The sequence below is a fragment of the Perissodus microlepis genome, chromosome 15, assembly GCF_051167445.1.
Source record: "Perissodus microlepis isolate ML-2025 ecotype Zambia chromosome 15, ASM5116744v1, whole genome shotgun sequence".
Classification (NCBI taxonomy): domain Eukaryota; kingdom Metazoa; phylum Chordata; class Actinopteri; order Cichliformes; family Cichlidae; genus Perissodus; species Perissodus microlepis.
The window spans coordinates 25,606,212-25,623,988 of record NC_140475.1 but is presented as its reverse complement, the minus strand read 5'-3'; the positions used below and the strand labels follow the sequence as shown (position 1 = coordinate 25,623,988).

Below are 17,777 nucleotides of genomic sequence, written 5' to 3'. Positions count from 1 at the left end.
AAGAACCTGAAGGCATTCCCACCTGCAGAGTCGAGATAGAGGTGTTAATCCTGGACCTGGTGTAAAGACCTCAGGACCGGCTCCTCGCTCACTGACCTCCACCCCACTTTAAACTCCTGTGGGTGGTGTTAGAGCACCATCAGCATTATGTAGCTGAAGTGTGCTGATGAGCCGTTATGTAAGCCCGTGTCAGAGCCTGTCCTGTCCCACTGTGTGAAGGTTCACGCTTCAGCAACATCATTCTCCACCCACAGCCCGCGCTCACCCAGCGTCCCTTTATTCTGCAGTGGAAGCACAGATTTCCTCAGAGGCTGAAGGAAAATCAAGCCAGAGAGTTCATAACTGAGCACTGGTTAAGCAGAGATGTACTCACAGTACTGGAACATGGCTCGGGGACGCAGGCCGGACTACAGGAGATATACGGTGAGTATCACACAACGCAAACCACCCTGATCCTGCTACACGTGAGACAGATGAGCACAAACATCTGTCCTAGGTCTACGCTGAGTTCACTGTTGAATGTGCTTGGCATCATTTCTAAAGCTTGATTCAGACTAACTTCAGTCTGAACTGATCCTCAAGTCTTTTCGGTACATGTCGGTGTGGAGTTGCTTTTCTCCCAAGGTGCACGTCAGGTTACGGCGTAGGGTTAAAATGGCGTTCTGGTTATGGCGACGTATATTTCACACAGAAGTATAATTCACATATAAACGTGTCAAACTTGCTTTGCTGTACTTTTATTTTGAAGAGGAAGCAGCTTTCATGTCTCGCTCTGATTGGCTTGATGAAAACAACCTGTTTGCCCTGTTTTTGTTTTAATTAATTATCAAAATAAATATTTTGATAAACAACAGAATAAATATGTGCTGCTGTAGCCGACTGCTGACCAATCACAACAATCCATTTTACTCTGACCAAAACCCGACTCGTTTCAACAGAGGATGCCACATGACTCGAGCACGCCGAGGGTTTGGTTCCTTCTGTTCTTCAGGTATCCACACTCCTGGGTTCTCAGTGGAACGCTGTTCACGCACAGCTTACCTGGTCAGTTTGGATTAAAGACATTTTCTATTGAAATTAGAAAACCCGAAACCAACAGACAAGACAAAAATTAGAGCTGAAAGTAGAGACGGTTTCTACTGGTATGAGTGATCAACAGTCTATTGCTCCCTTTCTGTCACATGTGCTCAGTATTTATGCCCTTATACTTCTGTGTCTCTGAATGCATGCCCTGTTCTACACACTCCACATTAAATGTATATATGCACACCTGTATGCAGGTGGTGGAGGGGGACACGCCTCTTCCTTTGGGCTCCACCTGTTGCAGGAAACGTCTTCATTCTGCAGGAGAGGACGAAGAGGAGGAGTTGAGGAGGAGCTGCGCATCTCGGCCCAATCCCGAAGGCTCGCTGTCGGCTGGCGAGCTGAGCCGCTATGGCGAGCCTGAGGAGGAGGAGTTACGGAGACTGTGCCAGCGCTGCCACATCATGGCGTCCCAGCTGAACCGACAGGCTGCTGCTCTGGCCGACACCGCAGCGCTGAAGGTCAGAAACACATATGCACACACGTGTCTCGGAAACACGAAACCCGGCACCAGTGCAAGGACATCACTGATGTAGTTTCTGAATGTCTCTTTAGGCCTGTGGCGAGGGCGAATAACAGCGCCTGCCGAGCCACAGCCGCCTTTGAGGCGTGACCACAGGCTCCCATGAATAAACGTTAAACTCTGTGGCACACACAGATACGTCATATACATCCTGTATGTTCCACACGCTACAGTTTATGGTTTTATTGATGTTTGGAAAAACGTTCCCATTAAAAGGAGGCTGGCTCCAGGCTCCAGGATTCACAGGGACTCTAACCTGTGTGTGACCACTGCACTCACCTGTTCTGTAGTTGTTTTCAGTTTGTTGTCAGTATTTGAGTGTATGTCGATGCAGGCAGGCCTGCGGTCTCTGATAACGCCGTCCACTCAGACTTCTCATCGTTTCCTTTGCTCATGTAGTTTGATGGAGTTCATGTTTCTGTATTTGCTATGAACTTTGATTGGGAGATTTGGAGGTCCACTTCCTGTCCTGGTGAATGTTTGACACTGAACTCCTTTGTCAGGTTTTTTTTTATATCAATGCATGAACATCAGAGTGGCTCACATCTCCGTTGGGCCAAGCGAGCTTTGCTCTTCACTCTCGCTCGCTCTGCAGAGCGGGTAGCTGTGATTATTCTGATGATCTCTCTGGTCACCGAGTCGCTGCTCGCTCTGCTGAACACAATAACATCACAAAGTCTGAATCACTTGTGTTTCTTCACTCGCCTCTTTAATCTCTTTTTCCCCTCCATCTCGTTGTTATGTGTATTTTAAGTATATATTACATCCAGAGAAAATAATTTTCTCCTGGTATGCAGGAAGTATTTAGATCATGTATGGAAGTAAAAATTGTAAATTATTACTTGTAAATACTGAAATCCTTAAAATGAGCACTGACCGCCAGTTTGTGTTAGCTGAATTAGAACAGCCTTGTTCACTGACAGTCCGACGGATTAAAGCGTTTCCGGTCCGAGCATCTCCAGCGCTGGACAAGCCTCTCGTCTCTTTGTCTCTTTCATTGAACAGAAACCCATCTGCGGTCGTTCTAGCTCCAAGTTTAAAGGAAGTACAATGTAACTGCAGCCATGGGACTCATGGTGTCCCAATCACTAAATATCCGAAGAATCCCTCTCAGTGTGGACATGAGGATCAGCAGCAGACTTATGGCTGACCTCGTGCTGCAGATGGATAGCCTCAGACATTCTCTCTGCTGGACTTCGGTGCATCGTTTGTGTCTTCTTCCTGCCCATCAGGGACCCTCAATGTGAACAATTTAACCCTCAACCTCCATATTCCTGTTAATGTCTTCCTGTTAGCCTATCCGGAGCTCATTAGTTAGCCACCAGTACGTCATCATCTGCCCTGACTTCACCCGCCCGCCAAACATCTCTGATATTTAGAATAAACTGATCATTGTGTGAGAGCTAAAAGGATCTGACTGGTTTGTCTGTTTGGACCCGGAAACGTCTCCTGGTGTCAGACTGATTTAGCTCGTGCATGGTGATGGGTATTTTATTTAGAGCAAGCAAAAACAATTTTATCAGTTTCTTCTCTGATTTCACGTAAATCTGCGCTAGAACTAAATTTCTACAAGTTTTCACATTTGCTTTAATCCTGAATCCTGTTTGATTACGGTATGCTCTACTGCTAAAGGTCTCACTCCAGTAAAAGCCCTGAGGATGTGCTGTGTCAGCAGCAGCTTTATAAGCCTGACCTCAAGAGCCCGACAGGAAGTGCTGAGCGTCACTTCTGCCTGTGCATTCAGGCCCAATATTATCCTGATCATCACCACAGCACATATCTCACTTCATGATGGTGATGGGGGTTTTGCAGGTTTTGAGGAGAATAAACTCTGAGCTCGGGTCTTCAGACTTTAAAAACCCAATTTAATGCTTTCAAACAGGTCATGTGAGCAGGATAGTAATTTAATGAAGTTCTTCCATCATTAAATATATAAACCCAGTTTACTTAATTGATTCTCCGCATAGTGTTCTGTTTTTGATGCTCAGAGCGTACAAGCTGATAATAATTTCTATGATTCAGGTTATAGGTTTGATTAATTAGCAGCTGGTTTCATAGGCAAACACACTGTGGACTCCTGTATGCACACACCAGGGGGCACTGCTGCACATCATTTTCAGAGCATGAAAGAATGGCTTAAAGAGAAACATCTAGGCTGTTTGTGTGTTGCACATAAAAGCAGCCGGCAGCTCTGATCTGGAGTCTGAGCGTCTTCTCAAAGTTTGATCCTCAGCCTGAGGAGCTCCAAATAAGCATCAGAGTCAGTGAAAGCTCCACCCTGCTGTCTGACTGCAGGGACACAGACACTGAAACATAATGCTCTGAAATGCGGACTACAAGACCATTTCTTTCAGAGTCTGAGACCCCGAGGAGGCCTGCTGAGATAAATGACTGTGTGATGGAGGGCAGATGAAGCTCCACCTCCTGAGAGGGAAGCCCCAGATCTGTTAGAGACAACAAATGGAGTCTACGCTGAGCTGCTAATGCAGGCCGGCACGGACTGAGCCTGATGGGGTGGTTGTAGCTCAGGTGGTAGAGCGGGTCATCTACTGATCGGAAGGTTGGTGGTTCGATCCCTGGCTTCCCCAGTCTGCATCCCAAATATCCTTGGCATTTGGCATGCAAGTCATGTTATCCTTGACTAACCCCAAATTGCTCTCTGATGCATCCATCGGAGTATGAATGTGTGTGTGAATGTTACTTAGAAGCTTGGGTGAATGTACAAGTTGTGTACAGCGCTTTGAGTGCTCAGAAAGAGTAGAGTAGTGTAGAGTAGAGTAGTGCTCTATAAGAACCAGCCCATTTACCATGATGATGCTCTCTGCAGGACCCGCTCATTGACTCCATCCTTCACCCCACCAGCTGTAACAGGAACATCTTCACCCTCACAGAAAACATGCAACATATGTGACCTTCAATCAAACATCTAAGGTTCTTCTTTGAGGCTGTGAACGAACAGACAGATTTCAGAGCAGCTGAGGTTTCTCCTTTTCTATTTTTGGAAAAGACTGGAGATGCACAAATTTACATTCATATCCATTCATACACAGTCACATCGTAGCCCTGCGAACATCCTGTCAGAGGTTTAGTTGAGGTTAGCAGGGAAGGAGCATCTCCTACATCCAAAAGATAATTCTTTGTTTTTAAATTAATCAGGTCCCAATCAGCCCAAATAGCAAAGAGAAATTAAAAATGCATGCCATTAAAGAGATCAGGTCTTACGAGTTAAAGGCTTTACTCAACTTTATTTCCTGTGGTGATAAGAGCTGAGCGGGAGAGAATAAAACTCTGCTTCTATAGTGACGTGTTTCTATTTTCCCGTTTCCCGTTTCTGTGGTCCTATGTTTCTATTTTCACGTTTCTATGGTCACGTGTTTCTGTGTTCCCGTGTTCCCGTGTTCACGTTTCTTTGGTCACGCGTTTCTATTTTTACGTGTTTCTATGGTCACATGTTTATATTTTTACGTGTTTCTGTGTTCATGCGTTTCTATTTCAACGTTTCTATGGTCACGTGTGCCTATTTTCACATATTTCTGTGTTCACTTGTTTCTATGGTCACGCGTTTCCATTTTAATGTGTTTCTATGGTCACATGTTTCTGTCACAGCTGCGATGGCAGTCGTGTAGGGTTGAAGGGGAAAGGACCCAATCGCAGGCACTAATGATGCAAAGAGTGGGCTTTATTTACATGAGGTGATAATACAGACAGAGCAGAGATGGGACGGACGGAAACTAAGAACAAACCTAAACGGGGACAATCTAACCAACAAATCTGAAACCATAACTCACAGGAAAACATACTGGGAGGAACACAAGATGACCAGTAAGAAGCAGAATAAAACACAGGGCTTATATACACACAGGAGCAATCAGGGAATGGGAGACAAGAGGGAAACACAGCTGGGGACTATCAATGACAGGGACTATCAAAGTAAAACAGGAAATACAACAGGTATGCACAGACACGAGCTTAACACAAGACATCAGACATGGCAACAGGGAGGGAACACAGAGACGTGGGACCAGGGAGGCACAGAGACACAGAGACACAGAACAAAAAGAGCTCAAAATACAAAACAGAAACCAAACCTAATAACAAGGAAATCCTAACAAGAATTAACCTGAAACATAAGATGATAATAAAAACCAAAACCATTGAGTCCACAGCCTCAGGACCATGACAGTTTCTGTGTTCACATGTTTCTGTTTTCACGTGTTTCTGTGTTCACGTGTTTCTATTTTTACATGCTTCTGTGTTCTTCTGTTTCTATGGTCATGTGTTTCTTATTTTCACATTTCTATTTTCATGTGTTTCTGTGTTCACGTGTTTCTATTTTCAGGTGTTTCTGTGTTCATGTGTTTCTATTTTCACGTGTTTCTGTGTTCACGTGTTTATATTTTCACGTTTTTCTGTGTTCATGTGTTTCTATTTTAACATGTTTCTGTGTTCACATGTTTCTATTTTCCTGTGTTTCTGTGTTCACGTTTCTGTTTTTACATTTCTATTTTCACGTGTTTCTATGTTTCTAGCTCCTGAAACTTCTCTGGCTTCAGTTTCAGGATCGTTTCAGCTCATCCTTAAATCCTGAAAACATTCTGTGTGAACACTGATCCACGGCACCCTCTGTGTGGCCCCGCCCCCATGTCATTTCACTCACTGTCAGTTTTCATTTCTCTTGGTGATGAACTCAGTCATGTGTCGCAGTCTCTGATTAATTTGCCAGCTACTCTTAATTAACAGATCAGTGTGTGTGTGTCTGTGTGTGTGTTCTTACTGAAAGGCAAAAAGCAGGTTGGGCTCACATTGATCTTTTCCTGAGTGAAGGTTGATAATTTGACGTCTCTCTGATTGCTTGGGAAGAAAAGCTGAAATATTTCTTAAAGCATGAATGTTGACAAAAGAAATCTTCTGCACATTGTCACACAAACCACAGAGGACAACTCTTATTGTTTTTAAAAAGCATAGCTGAGATCAAATGTCCCTTTAACTGACCAATCACAATATATAGCTCAAGCTCAAAGGAAGACTATCACTGTCCAGCTAATTGGTGGTTAAAGATGAGCAGTAAAATTCATGTTTGTTGATAAGCATTTGAATTTCTGTCAAAAAATGTCATTAACTTGCAACAAAATAAAAATGTAACAAATAAAAATTAAATTCTAATGAATCAGACAAGTGCAAAATCTGACTGTAATAAAGACAAACTGTTTTTAGCACTGCTGATTAGTGGTGGGCGGATCAATCCAAATATCAATTGTATACCAATACCAAGTCGGCATAAGTATCGGATTGATACTAGCCTGGTGAGATCGATTCTTTACTTTAAGTTCCGCTCTTGTTTGCAATGTTGTGCTTTCGGCAAAGACGAAACAGCCAGGTCGCCGGACTCACTGCTGCTGTGTCAGCACAGAGCAGGCACACTTTGCTCCCCCTCCCCCCTCTTGTGCTTAGATATTGCGTTGTCACGTGACTTGACTTAGATGCTTTGGTGATAAAGTGGTTTAAATATTATTTATATTTATTTATTTTTTTTTTTGCCTGTCCCGTTTGGTTCTTTTGCCATCAGAATTATTGTCTAAAGGCGAAGAAAGATGCCCAACGGATTTACTTTACCAAATGGACCATCCCAGCCTTGCCGTAATGGTCTAATTTGATTCACCTTTTATAGTTTATTTTACTTTATTTTCACTTGCTAAATACGGGACAGACTTGGCTGGGGAAAAGAAAGGGGAGAAAGAAAGAGGGAAAGAAAAACAGCGGAGAAGAGGGACGGTGATAAAGGGCAAAAAACAAAAACCAACAAAATAAGCAGACAAAAAATACATATATCAATCACCTGGATCACCTGTTGAGAAAGAAAAAAAGAAAACAAGCAGAAGAAAAAGAGAGCAATATAATAAACAACATCACGATGATCTATGGGAATATAACAGTAAATACTAAATATTAAACATTATTGTGCAGCACGTAAGATCGACAGCGCACAGTGTGCTTTGAGGTAGGAGCCAAAAAGGGTGTAGTTTGTGTGTGTGAGCACCCGTGTGTACACCTGTGAGCATGAGCACGCTTGTATTTAAAAGGTTCCTTCATGTAATGATCTGCTAGAGGGTGTGGGGAGCCACAGCCCCGTCCACCAGGGCATGAAGCAGGTATGGAGGAGATCAAAACTCCAGACATCCAGAGGCCCTCAGAACACAAGAGACCAAGGAAGACCAACGGAGGGGCAGCCGTGTCACTATCCCGGAAAGAGCTGAGGAGAGCCCCAGATGAGGGGTCACTCAGCAGCCGCGGAGCAGAAGCCAGGGGGGGGTTGCAGTGACGTGCCCATGAGCTCCGCTGGCAGCCAGCTGTGCCAGAGAGGACCGAGCCCCAGGCAAGTACAAGTGATTACAATAATCACTTGTACTTGCTGTAACAGTACATTCAACAGCTGCAGCTCTCCCGCTGCCAGCGGTACACATCACCAACACCACCAACAACAACAACACAAGCAGAGCATTGTTGATGCTGCGGCATTGCTGCAGGTTGCTTCACCAATCTCCGACAGCTACAGCCAGGACTGTTTTGAAGCACGCGCCTGCAGGGTCCCCGTGAATCTCGGCGAGGAGGCGCTCCTCTGCCGCCACACTGATGATTAATGAGTTAATTAGCGGCGAGGGAGGCGAGTTCAGCTCCTGCCTTTAAACACGCTCAAAAGAGCCATTAGCTCTGAAAACTCTCTCACGGCCTCGCGGGAGAATTAGAGCACTGATTAATGTGCTCTAATTCTTGGAGGAGGAAAATCAGTTTTCTCTAAGAGAATAAAGACAAATGTGTGCCACTGGAGAGCAGAGATGGGCAGTAACGCGTAATCTGATTACTTTTTTCAAGTAACGAGTAACGTAAGGGATTACTATTGCAAAAACGGTAATTAGATTACCGTTACTTTCCCGTAGGAACGCTGCGTTACTGCGTTACTAAAACCGTGATTTTTTTGCGAGAATGTCTCATGACAGTGACGTAAGCGAGTGCGACGTTTGTGACAACAGCTGTGTGCAGATCAACAATGGATCATATATCAAGTGCGGGAGAGAGTATGAGCGTGCAGCGTTTAAAGCGTGGAAGTACTGACCTTACTTTGAGTTTGATTCCATAAAAAGTGACAAAAACATTAGCGTCCGTTGTGCGTGGGAAGAAAACTTCTTTTTACAGCGAAAAAAACCCTAAACAAGCACCGAGTGCGCTACGACGTAATGGGAAATTCACAGAGAAACTCGCGGATTCTTCCACTGACCGCTGCGCCACACCTGCACCAGGGCAAACCTCCGCCTGCTTTACAGGTGAAAATAGAGCAACAGGACCGCTAGTCTTTGACTTTATTTACTTTCTGCTGTGTTTTACTTGCATCTATTTGAAAGACTGAGTGTAAACACAAAAAATATTTTATTTTATGTGCTGGAATGTGCAGAAAATAGGTTTAAATGTTAAACTAATTTCTTCAAGTCAGAGAATGGTGCATATAATTTAATTTTTGCTTGATGCATAAAGTTAAAAGATTAAAACTGATAAAACAAGTTTTAAAAAAGGAGACTTTTCCATTTGATTACATTTTGTATGATGGATTATGCAGAAAAAGTAGAACTGGGCTGAAAGATCTATCGCTTTATCACCTATTCAGGTTGTAAATCGTGTTTTTAAAAAGTAACTAAGTAACTAAGTAACTAAGTAATTAATTACTTTTGAAAATAAGTAATCAGTAAAGTAACGGGATTACTTTTTTGGGGAAGTAATCAGTAATTAGTTACTGATTACTTTTTTCAAGTAACTTGACCAACACTGCTGGAGAGACACTGACTCTTCAGCATTCAGACTGTTGGCAGCTACAACCACACAGTCTCTTCTTCTCCATCAGGATCTGTTCCTCTGACCTCTGTCTGTGAAAATCACAGATGTTAATACAGTATGTAGGTGTGGCAGAACCAGCTCTGACATGAGCTTCGTGGTAAATGGTAAATGAACTGATTCTTATATAGCGCTTTTCTACTCTCCCGGAATACTCAAAGTACTCTTCCCCCAAGCACTGACTCTAAACTGAGTGCTTTTCTAACAACATTCACACACACATTCATACTCCGATGGATGCATCGGAGAGCAACTTGGGGTTTAGTATCTTGCCCAAGGATACTTGACATGCAGACTGGAGGCGCCAGGAATCGAACCACCAACCTTCCGATCAGTAGGTGACCTGTTCCGTCTAAAACGTTTTCACTCTGTCACAGAGAAGCAGCAGTGTGGCCTTGTGCTGGGGAAGAGCGCTGCAGAGATTTAGAGAAGGTCAGGGGCAGCTTCACTCTGTCTTTAGATAAACTTTAAACCACAGACTGTATATCAAAGATGGATGTTGCAATATCCATGAGGGGTGGATCCAGTTGTGAGTCAGTGCTCTCATTGACTGATGACTTGTGACTGACAGGTAGTTAGCCAGAGTGAGCATGCTCTGAATAATCCAGAACATACAGACTTCATGTTTCACTCAGTAAGACCAAAATCACTCAGGGAGGGGCGGCCATCTGCTGTGACCGGTTGGGGTGAGAGAAGGAAGACAGCATAAAAGACATGCTGTGGAAGAGAACCAGAGATTCTTCTTCTTGAATTTGCCCCTCGATTGGCGGTTGGTTGTCGCATCTCCGTCGGATCTCCTCGTTTCGAAGGCGGTCTGGGAAGTGATACTCATAATACTTGCCGAAGGCAGCGCATCTGGAAAACTTTGAGTTTGTTGAACCAGAGATTAATAACAACCTTGAATCATGTGATTAAAGTGAGCGTGAGGAGCATGCTCGGATAGTAAAGGGCCCTCCTGAGGAGCTACACAGCGGTCCTGGTGGTCGATAATATAACACCCTGAAACACTTTGAGTGAGCTCACCTCAGCACATCTTCTCACCTCCAACACCTTCAACACCTCCACCTCCAACACCACTTCCAACACCTCCACCTCAGCTTCAGAGCAGGTATTACTCTTGAAGGGATTTCATGCATCATATTTAAAATGTTGATATCCTTTGTGAGCATGCAGCCACAGCTGTGACTGACCACAGTGAGAAAAGGAAGTGACATTAGCACAGGGCCTGCTGCAGATGCAGGATCCCAGCTCGTGGGACAGCCCTCTGTCATGTGTGTGAATAAAAAGAGATTTAAAGAGAGGCGTCGGCTGCTCTCAAACTGAGACTGCACTCAGCGTGGAAGTAGCTTCGGGATCAGACTGCACGACCTGGACTATCCAGGGAACCGGGGTCAGCTGGTCCAGGGAACCAGGGTCAGCTTGTCCAGGGAACTGGGATCGGTCTGTCAGTCTGTTTGCAAGTGTGTCGGCTTTTCATGTGTGTGATGAGCGGTAAGGTGTCAGCAGGTAGAAAAGGTTTGATAGCTTGACGTTACAAAGAGTTTGAGCTCCAGATGAGTTCAGTGATGATGTCATGATTGAAGCTCCACCTACAGCTCCTGCTGTGCGTGTTTCAGTCAGGTGGGTTCATGAGGTTCTGCTCGGTGTCTGTTTGCAATGATCTTGTTCAGCTTGAGCTGTGCATCTCCTGGACATGGTCACATTACGTGAAAGCTTCTGACTGGATGATCTTTTTAATCATTTTAGGAAGTTGCTTTTTGATGAGAAATGTTAATTTCATATTTTTTCCCCATTTTACCTCATTTGACTCTCTCCATCTGTCAGCCTCCTCTGTTACTTCCTCTCTCTCATGGCTCGTATTAGGCTGTAAAAGTTCAGAAGTGGTTCTTGTTGATGAGGTTTTTTTTAACTGAAATCCTGCCAGCTGCTCTGCAGCAGCAGATGGGAGAGGTCAGAGGTCAGAGAGACTGTCAGAGAGATTTGTTTGTGTCGGAGCAGCTGGTTTCTGAAAGTGACTCCAGAGAGAGGCTCTTTATTTGGGCCAAAGAGAGAAATTTCTTCACGTGAACATGAACACAGTTCAACTCCTACATGGAGCTTGCCGCAGCAGCCAGCAGGACAAACGGCTGCAGGGCCAAGGAAACGTGCACGTTAGATTTCGGGGTGAAGCTCTTCAGCTCGGGCTGTTGGGCTGCAGCTGTCTGATTGGTCATGTGAAGTTATTCCAATCATGCAGGGCGCCAACCTCCATTGATGCTCAGTGACTCGAGTCAACAGGAGGTCATACCCTGACACACCAACTGTAAATCTGAGGCTGACAGCTGTGTATGTGTGTGTGTGAGTGAGTGTGTGTTTGTCTGTGTGTGTGAGAGTGTGCATGTGTGTGCATATGAGCATGTATTCGTATCTTCGTGGGGACCAAAAATTGGAAGTTTACTATACTACACACTTATGGGGACCTAAATCCCCGTCCCCACAAGTTTGAAGACATTTTTGAGACTCTTTTGAGACTTCTGGTTTTAGTGTCAGGGTTACAGTTAGATTATGGTTAGGTTTAGGACAGTGGTTCTCAAACTTTTCACAATGAGTACAACCTCTTAAAATATATGGCTCTTGAAGTACGACCCTTATGACCGACATTAAAGTACAGTAGAATAGGCCTATTTAACACCACATACAGTTTACATGAGACAATTTTATTTGTTATATGAATGTTATTTATTTTAACTGTCATAAACAGGATGTGACATGTGATAATAATAACGTTTGCAACAGGTGGGATCTTGGAGTGATGACCTGATGAAACCTAGTTGCGGGCCCAAACAAGGATGTTGTGTTTTTAACATGTTTTAATGCTATTTAATCTGAACAAGCCCCTAAAACAGTCAGTGATCACCGACGGCCTCTTTCAGTTTTTATCATCACTATTCATTTTCAAGCTCAGTTTTTAAAACTTTACGATGTAACTACAGCTCAGCAGTATTATTATATTGCAGTACATTATATTGCAATTGTTCTCCTGACATTTGTTCCTAACCATCGGGAACCCTCACTGAGTGGAAAAAAAGTTGGCGTTCATCCTCCAGCTTCACTGTGTTTATATTAGGCTAACATAGCTGTGTCACTAGCCACCACACAGCACATCATTATATACCAGCTAGCCCAACATTGGTAACCCTACAGACACCACTGCTGTTTAGTTTTCTGTCTTCATTTATGGTACATTTTAATTTTTGCTGTGGCGGTTAAGCTGCCGGATTTTTGGCATCACGACCCTACTTCATGGTTCGTGCACGTCGAAACTCAGTTTGCTCTTCGTTTCATTTCAGCCGACGACACAAAATACCATCATGTGGTGGCCTTGCTGGATCAGCTGTCCACCCGCCGTGTGATGACCCTCCTCCGGGATCCCCCCACCCAAGGGAAATACACCGCTCTCAAGGTGGCGCTACTCCCTCTCTGATGCAGAGTGGCCGAGAAACTCCTCTCTCTCTCGGGCCTGGGTGATGGTACCGCACTCAAGCTTATGGAGGGCACGCTGTCCTTGCTAGGAACGGATGACGGCGGATTCCTCTTCACTCACGTCTTCCTACGATAGGTGCCAATGCGAGCTGGCCTCCCCAACTACCTGCTGCTGGCCGCGAAGGATTACCACTCACTTGCAGAAGAAGCGGATCGCATTCTCCTGGCTACCAGGAGCTTTGGCATCAAGGCAATAGTTCCGATTCACTGGCGGCATCTCCCGTGGCCCTACCAATTCTCCCGCCAGCGCTCTGTAGCGGCCACGACCGCTGGCAATAAGGAAGGGCTACTCTTTATAGAGGACTCACGCTCAGCAACACGTTTTCTGGTTGACTCCGCCTCCCGGAAAAGCCTCTGGAACTCTCGTGTCGTCTTTGCATACCTCCACAATAGTATATTATTTAATCTTTAAAAAAAATTGAGATTTTCCGCATAGCACCAGAGACAGCCTGTGTGCCGTACCACTCTTTGAGAAAGACTGGTTTAGGGTAAGCGGTTGGGGAAAAGCAATTAGATGTCCCCACAAGATATGAATACCGGATGTGTGTGTGTGTGTGTGTGTGTGTGTGTGTGTGTGTGTGTGTAGGTTTTCCAAGCTTGCTGCTCTGACAGTTTTTGGTTGTTGATTCATGTTGTCGTCCAGCTGTACCAGCAGTGAGCTAACGAACTTATTTCAAGATTATTTCTGCCAGCTTTAATTCTTCATGGTCCTCAGCTGTGTCAGTAACTGGATTTTGGTGTTCCTGTTATTTTGTCCAACCTTCCACATGACTGTCCTCTCTCTCTTCACCTCTTCCAGGACCTGGCCTATGCCTCCTTCCTCTTTAATAAGCTCCAGCGTCTCCAGTTGCCTCGCCGTGTTCGCCATACTTCTATCGAAGCCCACTGTGATGTATGCGGTGCCTCCTTCCAGCAACTGAGGCAACTCGCTCTGCGGCGGGCTCTGGGCATTAGCAGGGAGATGGCACCACGCCCTGCCACTCCCAGCGCTGCCCCAATCTCAGAGAGCAGCTGGGTCTGCAACGAGCTGCCAGTGAAGCAGCAGAGGTGGAAGCATGAGGAGCAGCAGCAGGAGGGAGGAGCCCCGTGGAGATCGAGCATAGTGCAGAGCACCTACCTTGGTGGGGGCGGAGCTAAAGGGCTCGCCACAGTAACGCCCCTTCCCCTGAACCCAGCTCAGAACCTGGAGGGGGTGTGGAGGGTCTCCTGCTGCACACCTGAGCTCCGACACAGTGCGGTAAGCACCCTATTTAGCTAGTTGTTCAGGAGAACCACAGAGGTCAAGGGTCAGGGGTCACCTGGGTCAGGATTGTATTTTCTCCAAAAGTGCGCTCTCTGCTGGTCTCCATATGAGCTGTTCAGTTATCTCACACCAGTTTGCTCAGTATGGCTCCACCTGTACTCACTTGTGCACAACTGTAAACACACACACCTGTGCACACCTGTACACACGTGCACACCTGTACTCAGAAACCAGAAGCTTCAGCCTCACATTTTTTTCTGCATGTTGGGTCTGCGCTTCCACGGGCCCCGCTGGTTTAGAAACTTATTCCTATTAACGAAGCAAGGAAGCAAGACAATCAGCGATCGATCAATTTCACTTGCTAGCAAGGGGAGCCAGACGGCAGCAGTCCTCTGCCCTCGGTCCTCTGCCCTCGGTGTCAAATGAGTCCAAAGAACCAGCTTCCCCTGCCGCCTTTTATTCTGTTACACACAAACAGTTACAGTACACACAAGCACCACCCTAAACCCCCCCTATGGTTCTAAAAGATAAGGTACTATGTGTGTGTGTATATGCATGTGCGAGAATGTGTGTGTGTGTGTGTATGCATGTGAGTGTGTGTGTTTGTGTTTGGGGGTGCGTTTGTGTGACCTCGTGCCCACAAAAGGGTCATAAAAGCAGGAAGCTTACTAAACAAGAAAACAGAACCCTCACATAGGATGTCTCATAATAAAACACTATAGCCTCCCCCACCGTTCAACAGGCTGGGAAAGTCAACAGAAACAAAAGAATGTCATTGATCCTATAGTTTGTAGGGAACGCCAGGACTGACATAATGAATTAATTAAATAGACCATTAAATAATTAATTAAAATGAGAAATAATTAATTAAATAAATATTTATGACACATTTAATTAATTATTGACATATTTAATTTATTAATGACACATTTAATTAATTATTGACAGTTTTAATTAATTAATAACACATTTAAATAATTATTGACAGTTTTAATTAATTATTTACCGGATTATTTATTTAATTCATTATGGCACTATTGTCCCCTTCATGTCTCACTTTGAAATAATTTTATCTGTCAGCCTCACCCATCAAACTAAGTGGGCGGCGTTGCCACTGCAGCTTCTCTAACATTTGATTGGTTGCTGTGCAAAGTAAGTCAAGACAGGTCGATCCTAGATAATTGATTGCTTGTGTGGACTTGGGGAAGCCAGGTATCCCAGAATGCATTTCAAATCACAGGCAGTAATGGTGGTGGTGTAAAGTTTTAAAATACCCCGTTTTTCTGTCACCAACTACACTTATTTCAGTGTAGTGGTGTACAGTCACAAAGCTCAGTGGGCGGTATCTGTGATACTCGTTAACTATAATTTATAAGTTAACTTCAGTTAACCATTCAGACAGTTCTTTTGCAATGACAAACATAAACACTCATGTAGGTTTCCGCAGTGCCAGCTGTTTAAATTACAGCTACTTATGCAGTAACCATGGTAACCACGGCCTCTGAGCGGCTGGATCAACGGAGGTCAGACAACAATTTTACATATATGATCTTAAAACAGGGCACAGCCACTTTACGTCCTAGCCTAATATCAAATGTGAACTCAGACTGAGTCTATGTTTGACGGGGTTTTTTTTTATATCTAATCTTCTCTCTCAAACATTTAAACAGCAGCGAGTCTGCAGCTGAGGGAATACAAACTCAAATTGTCGGAACAGGTTTGATCGTTTCTTCTGTGTATTAATTTGGTGATTTGTTAAATGTACAAATGTTATTCTAATCTGCTGCTGAGTCTCTTACACTGATGAAAATGCAGAAAACACAGATCACGAACACCTGTTCAACCAATCACTTTCATTCCACTTTGATCTGTGACAAACTGACGTGTTCATCTCTGTTACAGTGTTGCGTTAGACTGCTATATTTTTTTGTTCTTTATGCTGTAGATTTTCACGTCTCTGGAATAGTTGGCAGTAATAAGGATGATTTTCTGTTAAATCATATTGATATGACCCGTGAATTATTCGTAGATGACCGTTAGATTAGTCAGCTGGGAAACGCTGGGTTAACTCAGAGAGCTGAAGATATCGTGGACATGCTGACCTCGCTCCGTGGTGTACAGGTCCGTTTACCCTCATGATTAATATTCACAATAAAAATATTAGCTGAACATCATGAAGTCTGTATGTGTTTCATAGTGTCGAACAACCTTACAGTTAAACCTAGCAGTTACTACATGACGGAAACACCAAAGTTATTTCTTTTATGCCTTTATATGCAGGTCACGCACAAAAACCCAAACATCAGATGTTAATCGGATTTATTTGCTCTCTCTCGTCCTTAAACATGTTTTTAATGTAGAATTGAAACAGGTATGACACATACGAACATCAGGAAATAAAAACCCAATAAATATAACCTCAGTAAATGAAGTCAGTGTACTGCGGGGGTTATGGCAGCTGTGTACCGGGACCTGCATTTTGTTGGCGGTAATAACAGCTCAATTGCAATTGATGTTCAGACTGGGCTGGGCAGACATCTCCGAAATCATCAAAGCACTTTTGCAAAGAGGCTCTATCTTGACAAACCGACCAGACATCTGAAGATTAAACCACTACATTCTCGGCTAAAAAATATTAAAACGGTATTTGATGACACACAAACAGGGTTTTTCAAAGTTCAGTTCTGTTAGTTTCAACATGCCAGTTGTTGTGTGCTAAAAACAGTGGCCACAAGGCCAAAGCAATGGTTTTGACTCGATCAGCGTTAACCCCGCCTCCTGGGTTTGATGGGTGAGGTTGACAGTTAAAATTATTTCATGGTGAGACCTGAAGGAGTCAACTGTGCCAAAATGAATTAATTAAATACACCATTAAATAATTATTTAAATGTGGCAATAATTAATTAAAATGTGAAATAAATAAATAAATAAATAATTAAATGTTGCAATAATTAATTAATTCAATGCATCAAAAATATTTATTTAATTAATTATTTCCCATTTTAATTAATTATTTACAATTGTAATTAATTATTGCCACATTTAATTAATTATTTAATGGTGTATTTAATTAATTCATTATGGCAGTCCTGGCGTTCCATAAGTTTGAACTAAGACTTACAAATTTAAGTAACACAATGACGACATTTAACAATTTGACTCCAACACTGCACATGATTTTAATGCAGCTGTAAAGTCAGGCTACAACTCTTTGTGTGTGTGTGTGTCAGCTGCAGTTATAACAGACTGAAATTTCCAGTTTCTCCGGTGTTCCCAACCTTCAGCAGCAACCTTTGGAAAAAGACAAAGTTAGTCTCAGGTGTTTGATGGAGCAGTTGTGACAGCGTGATGACGGCAGCGGGACTAAAAACTCTCAAAGCGCTGCAGGAAGCCAGGTCTTCATCATGTGCCTCATTAGTTGCCATCAGCATGCTGAGTTTAATTGTGGCGGCCTCTGATCCTCCACCAGCTCCATTTTACTCCTTCTCCTACAGCAGTGATGTGATCATTCTGAGATGTCACGCC

The 17,777-nt window shown here is 43.9% G+C and overlaps 1 protein-coding gene across 2 annotated transcripts in view; it reads left to right on the top strand.

The window, feature by feature from the left end:
• Positions 1-298: 298 nt before the first annotated feature.
• The window catches only part of kif26aa (kinesin family member 26Aa), a 52,882-nt gene continuing 35,403 nt past the window's right edge, over positions 299-17,777 (top strand). For both annotated transcript variants that reach the window (XM_084952625.1, XM_084952624.1), the window contains exons 1-3: positions 299-423; positions 1,281-1,544; positions 13,809-14,246. In XM_084952625.1, coding sequence (XP_084808751.1) covers positions 364-423; positions 1,281-1,544; positions 13,809-14,246 — 762 coding nt within the window. In that variant the 5' untranslated portion in view covers positions 299-363. The remainder of the gene's footprint in view (positions 424-1,280; positions 1,545-13,808; positions 14,247-17,777) is intronic.